The 7,290-nt window shown below is 50.8% G+C and overlaps 1 protein-coding gene across 7 annotated transcripts in view; it reads right to left on the bottom strand.

Annotated features, from left to right (window-relative positions):
• JDP2 (Jun dimerization protein 2) overlaps nt 1–7,290 on the bottom strand; it is a 36,591-nt gene that overhangs the window by 25,539 nt on the left and 3,762 nt on the right. For 3 of the 7 annotated variants that reach the window (XM_014531186.1, XM_014531185.1, XM_014531182.1), the window contains exons 2-3: nt 2,698–2,819; nt 2,517–2,618 (exon numbers count right to left, since the gene is read on the bottom strand). In XM_014531186.1, coding sequence (XP_014386672.1) covers nt 2,517–2,618; nt 2,698–2,796 — 201 coding nt within the window. In that variant the 5' untranslated portion in view covers nt 2,797–2,819. Of the gene's footprint in view, nt 1–2,516; nt 2,619–2,670; nt 2,820–3,039; nt 3,112–5,577; nt 5,654–7,290 lie in introns of those variants that run through there. The other 4 variants (XM_014531184.1, XM_014531183.1, XM_014531187.1 and 1 more) reach the window with 3 other exon arrangements.

The raw sequence follows: 7,290 nt of genomic DNA, 5'->3' as shown, positions 1-7,290 counted from the left end.
CAGTGTGACAGGAGGGAGAGGCATGCAAATGCGCCCCAGCAATGGCTTGTTATCTTCACGGCCCGGATGGCACGTGTTTGTGGGCACCTGTGAAGACAGCACGTCACTGTCAGGTACAGAGCACATGTCACCAATTTGGGGGAGGCTGTGAAATGTAAAAATACTCAACCCAAATAAAGCCCCCCACCCCCCTGCCACCACCAAAAAAAGAAGGCTTCTCCAGCACCTTTTGTAGAGGGAAGAGGTGGTAACTCCACTTCCCAGGCAAATCTCTGGTGGGCCAGCCCCTAACTAAGGCTTTCATAAGCACTGAAGCCTCAGCAGCCCAGTGATGTGCCTCGGGTACTGGTTTAAAGGGTGATTCTACTGTGGAACGACCCCAGAAACTGGTGCTTTTGAGATATGAGCCTGAGAAGGTGAATAGCAAAGGACCAAAGGCAAGGGCCCTCGGAAAAGAAAACAGAATTCCCCAGTGCAGGTGAGCATTAGTGCTGGGAACACCCCCAGCCCACGCTCCCAGGGCTTGCTTGCCATTTGGCCAAAGGCCTGAGGTCCCCATCTGACAGCATAGCTGCCCACCATGAAGGGAGAAGGAGCCAGTGGTGGGAGGTGGAGAATTCTAAGTAAGCCAAGAAGTGCTATCGACAGCACATTGATCTACAACGTTAATTCACAAGAATGTCATTACCATCAACTCTCATCTTGAAATCATTAGTGGGCATCTATCATGCATCTAATCTAGGTGTTTCAAGTGCAAATGTCTACAATAGGGGCCAAGCAGTTAAGTAAATGAAGGCAGCTGGTGGTAACAAAAGCAAAACCAACAGTGGAAGAAAAATTAAGAATAATAGGGAGGTGTGGTGGTCTGTGGCAAACTGGAAAGAGGAAAGAAGTGAGGGGCCTCGGCGTTCCGTGTAGCTGTTGCCAGAACGGGGCACCTGTGGGCAGATCTTCCACGGTTTTAATCAAAGATTAAAATCCAACTTTCTAAGTGACGTGTTGGTTCAAGTTTCTTTTAAAACATTGTGCAGGCCAAACAAAACACATCTGAGAGCCAGATCCAGGATGCAAATGGCCAGTTTGCCACCCCTGGCCAAGCCCCCAGCAGCCCTTCTCTGCAGTTTTTATGGTATTCCTGGGGAGAGCGAGGGCCGAGCAGTAGCTGCATAACATACCCAACTCTCCCTGCCAGTACCCAGACACCCTTCTCCACGCAAGAGGCCCTCTCTTTGGAATGTCCAGCCCTCTGAGCTCCATCCTAAAGCATGAGCCCCCTCCAGGGCACCTTTGCCTGTGAATGCTCCTCATCAGAACTGCTGAGCACCTGATACTCAGCTGCTTCCCCCGTCCTGTCCCCCACACCTGTCCCCAGCCACCTCTCCCCTCCCACCACTGGCTCCTTCTCCCTTCCAGGTGGGCAGCTATTCTCTCAAGCCTTTGGCCAAATGGCAAGCCCTGGGAAAGTGGGCTGGGGACGTTCCCAGCACTAATGCTCACCTGCGCTGGGGACTTCTGCTTCTCACCAGCCCCCAGGGAAAAGCAGCTCTTTTGCAAGCGAGGCTCATGAGAGCTACAGCTTCAAGGGACCCGAGGAGGGAGTGCTCCGTGTGTGGGTCCCCTGCAAACATCTAAGGCAGACGACATGGGTGGCTGAGGCCAAGCCCAGCTCTGGCAGCTCCTTGAGAAGAAAGGCCTTACCATCCTTCCTCCAAGTTCCCATGTTCAGCTGCAGCCTGGGGCCAAGGGTATTAGAGCAATGACATGACTAATGATCATTTTAAAGATAACGCAATATTAGTGTTCTCTTGTATACTTTTCAAAGCATGTGCACAGTTCCATGATCTCCCTTGGTCCTCCCAACACCCCAGAGAGACTGCCAATATATTACTATTACCATTATTATTTTTAAAGACATTGCATTTTTTATTTTATTATTTTTTTCATCCTCACCCAAGGACATGCTTAGAGGGAGGGAGGGAGGGAGGGAGGGACGGAGGGAGGGAGGGAGGAATATCAATGTGAGAGAGAAACATCTCTAAGTTGCCTTCTGTATGCTCCCCGACTGGGCATTAAACCTACAACCCAGGTATGTGCCCTGAGCAGGAATTGAACCAGCAACCTTTTGGTGCATGGGACAACGTTCAAACAACTGAGTCACTCCAGCTGGGCCCAATATATTATTATTATTCATCATTGTTATTAATCACTCTTCCCTTGCCCCTCAAAGAATCAGAGAGGTTCAGCATCCTGTCCTTGCCAGACCTCTCAAACTTTACCATGTCCATGAGTTCCCCAGGGGAACGTACTAAAATGCAGACTCTATTTCAGAAGGTCTGGGGTGGAGCCTGAGGTTCTGCATCTTTCACAAGCCACCGGGTTGCACGGATGCTACTGGTCCTCAGACCCCACGACGAACAGCAACGCTGAGGTCACACAGCGGGTGTGGGGCTAGTCCTGGGACTCGAACCCAGGCGTCCTACTCCTGGATTCTGCCCGGGAGAACCAGGCTTACTCACCTCACTTTTCACAGGTTGAGGCCTCTTGCCCAGTTTCACCTCCAGGAAGTGCAAGGGGGCGATCATGGCCCCGATGTTGCGGATGTCAGCGTATTTCAGCTCCTCTGCAGTCAGGGCCGAGCTGGGGAGTCCGGTCAGGCCAAGCCCCCCCGATGTTGCGGATGTCAGCGTATTTCAGCTCCTCTGCAGTCAGGGCCGAGCTGGGGAGTCCGGTCAGGGGGCCAAGCCCTGGCAGAGAGCCCGCAGTCACGGAAGGGTCCGGGATCTGCCCAGGCATCATAGCAGGAGGAGTGGCAGTCCAGCCTGGAGTAGGCGGGAGAAGAGGACGCGTGCTGTCAGCCAGAAGAAGTGCTATGAGGGGCTTAAGCCCCCATGTCTTGCCAGGAACTCATCCTGTCTTCCAATAATGGCCCCCTCACCCCTTCCCATCCCAGTGTCTCTCTCTGCCCTTATTTTGTTACAGAGGGAATCTTAATCCATTAATTCATATCAAGGTTCCCTTGGCACTTAAGGTAACGCTTACTCCAACCATCGGCTCATTGATTCAGCATTCGCCATGTGCTTGGCACTGCATAGTCCGCCTATCAGCCCCATAGGACTGGGGCAGTGCCCATGACACAGAGGAAGAAGCCGGGGCTTAGGAAGATAACTCACTCAAGACTGTGCACAGTTGAAACTGTGAGAGCTGGGATTTAAACCACAACCTACTGCCTCCCAAGAGGGTGGTTTAAAACAGTGGAATCTCAAGCATCTTCGCACCTGTTTAAGAGGGAGCTATTTTGGGCCTGGCACGGTGCCTCCCCTCAAATCACACATCCCGTTCTGCATACTTGTTAAGACACCCTGAATATGAAATGAAGCAAATCGAAGTTAAAGGTGAGTGTGTGCCTCTGGTCTCTATGAGGAAGGAGATTGAGGCAAAGGAGATGCAATTAATTAGCCTCTGCTTTCCCCAGCGGAGCCCAGTACCAGCAAAGTCCTCCAGGGCCTCCTGTTTCTCAAAGCAAACACGTATTCCGGCTGTGCCAGACCCAAAAGGTTTGCAAGGGAAGACAGATTCAGGCATGAAAGAAAGAAGTTAGACAGGTCAACAGCGAGAGAATTATTTCTTCCCTCTCTTTTCTGGGAGAAGCTTGTGGGTGAGAAGTGGTTACTTCAAGGCACAGCAGACGGTGCAGAAAGCTTGTCATCCAATAAAGCCAGACTTATCTGGTCCTTTTCAGGGCTCCTACCATTCATTCATTCGTCCACTTAACCATCTATCCATCCAACTATGAGCAAGAAGGCACATCCTTTCTCCCCATCCGGAGCACCCAGTGTCCCCCCGGCCACCCCAGAAAAGGATCCGAGACTCATTCTCATTAACTTATAGTCTCAGAGCTGGAGGAGGCCCTGTGCTTATCTAAACCACATCCTCATTTTGCGCATGAGGAAGGTGAAGCTCAGAGAGGGTGAATGACTTGCCAAGGTCACACGGCTAGAACGGGAAAGAGCCAGAGCTGAACTCCTGGGCCCTGGATTTCAGATCCTGCCCTTTCCCCCCTCCTGGGTTCCCAGAGTTAATGCAGAAGAGATGACCTTCTAATAGATGTTCAGACACTAGCCCATAGTGGAGGGTCATTCTCCTGCACAGAGGGCCCTCTACTCTGCCTCCCATTAAGATCCAGGTCTGGGAAGTTCCCTGAATAACCCCATGGCAGTTTGGGTGGGAGCCCAGACATAGAAATGGCCCCCGAGATGCCTCACATGCGATTGGTCAACGTGCTGTGACCCTCCCTAAACCTGAGCTGGACTTGAGTCCAGGATCAGGAAGACAGTCTCCCCTCCACTCCCTGGAGCCGGGCCTGCAATGCAGAGGCCCACAGGGTGCCACAGCAGGAGGCTGCTCCAGGGCATGGTGGGTGAGCTGCACGGCTCCCCAGCCTTCCTCCAGGGAAACAAGAAAAGGGCCAGTGTAAGGACTCATCCTGTGAGGCAGGGGGATGCCTGGCGGGCAGAAGGAGCTGGTTTTAGGCTACCTGAGCCAAACTGACAGAGGAAACTCACCTTTCCTTCTCCGAAGAGGAGAAAACCCTACAAAACCCCCTTTTCTAGACCTGAACGGATGCCCCAAGGAGTCCCTGACCCCCAAAAGATGCTTCATCGAGCTAGTCAACACAGACAGGAGATGTGAGGCTGCAAAATGCTCTGTGCCTGGTGCTTCAGTTGAATACAAACCCCTGAGAGGGGCCGGGGGTGCCACACTCCAGCAAAAACACAGAGCAAAATCCCCTCCGTGGCCAGAAGCCCCGGACCTCCCTGAACTGGAAGGACCCATTCCTGCGTGGCAGAACGTGCCACGTGGGCACTGAGCAAGTGGAGGGGTGACTTCGGGGGGGAAAGCAGCAGTCATGGCTGGTTGACCCACATGACCCCGGCGCGTAGCATCATTTCTGGCATAAAAAGAATAATCGACAAAGACTTAGTGAATTGTAAATAAGTGAATGAAGGAAGGAACAAATGACAAACTCACGGTGGAACAAAATTCAGTGAGCGGGGTCAGGACCTATCTCTGGAAGTCTGGATGCTCATCACCAACCTCCCGATGATTCGTTCCCACAGTGGACCCCAAGAAAAACACCCCCAAGGCTCCTGTGTGCTTCCCTGCCTGAGCCATCTCTGAGAGATGGAAGCCAGACCCCACTCTGTTCCGGGAATGATAGGCTCTGCCTGCAGCTTCTGTTTATTTTCATACAGATGGTATAAATGAGACACTAACAAATGGTCCCAAAATATCTGCTACTGTGAAATCCCCCCTCCGAGAGGGGTAACCACGCTCTGGGAGCAGCAGCCTCATAAATTCTTGCCATTCCTGCTTCCCTGTGAACCCAGCCCAATGACAAGCCTCACTCAGGGGATCAGGCTCCAGGCTTTCCTTTGCAGAAGCAAAAAATAAAATAAAATAAAAAAATGCCCCTCTCTTTCCTTCCCCCGAAAGGGCGCCCCTCACTGCTCAGATACAAACCACAAAGTCCTTAACACATGCCATTCCTAGGAGACAACCACAACAGCTGACATTCACCAGCGAGAAGTCATCCTAACGGCAGGAGATGGAGGAGGTGGAGCGGCTGCCTCTCATAAGTGGATCCTCATTAACTGGGAAGAGCTGGCTGATGATCCGAGGCTGCAAGGCCACTTTGGTGATACGAAAAATAAAACAATTTGATGTGATTTAGCGATCTATAAAGGGGGGGGGGCGGGAGACAGTGGCGGGGAACCAGTAACAGCCAGGAGGAATTTACCCACTTCAAGGAAGACATAGGAAAGATGACAAGAGGTGAAATCATCTCCCAACTGGTTGTTCCATACGGAAACAATTTAGTAGGAAAAGGAGAACTAGGCACTAAAAGCTTTAGGGGAAGAACCCAGAGTTTTTTTCCCCCCCTTCGGGGCCCAGGAGGTCCAAAAGGCAGATAAACACCCTCCATGTTTCCATTAGTAACTGGGATGCATAAATAAAGAGCAAGTGCTATACATTGGCAGAAGACCAGAATTGGCAAATGAAGCTTATGCCTCCAAAGACAGGCTTAGAATCCAAGAAGACTTTGGCAATTTGGGACACTGACCAGGAATAACTTGGAAACGAGCCCATGAAGAAAAACTGGGTAATGGACAGATCAAGATGGGACTGACGAGCAGGGCATGAATAAGACAGAAAGCGTGCAGGAGGTCACCGTGAGAGCTGCTGCTGAGCCCCAAGAGCATGAGTGATTTGATGCAGGTCCCTAAAAGCCAGCTTCGGAGAAACAGGGAGCGTGTGGATCCAGGGGGAAAGAACCTGGAGACCTGGTATTGGTATCTCTCTATTCTGACTTCCTCAGGGATGGTAGGCACACAGTCAGGGGTGCTGCCTTGTATAAGCAGAAAAGCCAGAAAACATTTCAAGTCCAGAAAATGGACCCTACTGGGAGATATTAACATGAAACATCATTTTTTAGCTGAGAGAAAAAAAAGATACAGGTAATTTGAGTCCCCCCCCCCCTTTTCTTCTCTTGTTTCACTGTATGTAAATCTATAAAATATCATATTTTTTAAATGGGAGTATCTGCAAATAACAGTCTTGCTTTGATGGGTCAATTTTTACTAGAAAGTGCCAATAATTGGAATTTCATCTAGAATGGCAAAGATGGATTTAAAAAAAAAAAAAAAGACAGGTTAAGAGAAAGTTAGGATCTGCATCATGAAAGTTAGGATCTGTCCATAGAAACAAAAGTTTAAGGGAGGCTTTCAAGTCCCTGGGCCTCTTTGAGAAGGTCAGCTCCGCTCCAGGCAACCAGCTAGCTGGGCGGGCATAAGGGGCCAGGAATGAGTGTGCAAGTGAGTGCAGGGTTCGAAATAGCGGAGGTGAGTGAGGACAGACAAGGAGCAAGGGAGTTAGTTCACAGGATCAGGCCCCAGGAGCACTAGTGGAGTTGGAAGAGCAGGTAGCCAGCCCGGCTGGTGTGGCTCAGTGATTGAGTGCCGACCTATGAACCAGGAGATCACTGGTTCGATTCCAGGTCAGGGCACGTGCCCCAGTAGTGGGCTCGATCCCCAGTAGGGGGTGTGCAGGAGGCAACTGGTCGATGATGTTTCTCATCAATGTTTCTCTCTCTCTCCCTCTAAAAAAATAAAAATAAATTATATATATATGAAGAGAGAGAGAGAGAGAGAGAGAGCGAGCCAGTAGCTAGTACCTGGGAATCACCAATAGCAGATGGGTGGTCTTGGGAGCCAGAGCGTGTCAAGATTCCCA

This window comes from Myotis brandtii, unplaced genomic scaffold (genome assembly GCF_000412655.1).
Source record: "Myotis brandtii unplaced genomic scaffold, ASM41265v1 scaffold793, whole genome shotgun sequence".
Classification (NCBI taxonomy): Eukaryota; Metazoa; Chordata; class Mammalia; order Chiroptera; family Vespertilionidae; genus Myotis; species Myotis brandtii.
This window is presented reverse-complemented; position numbering and strand designations above follow the sequence as displayed.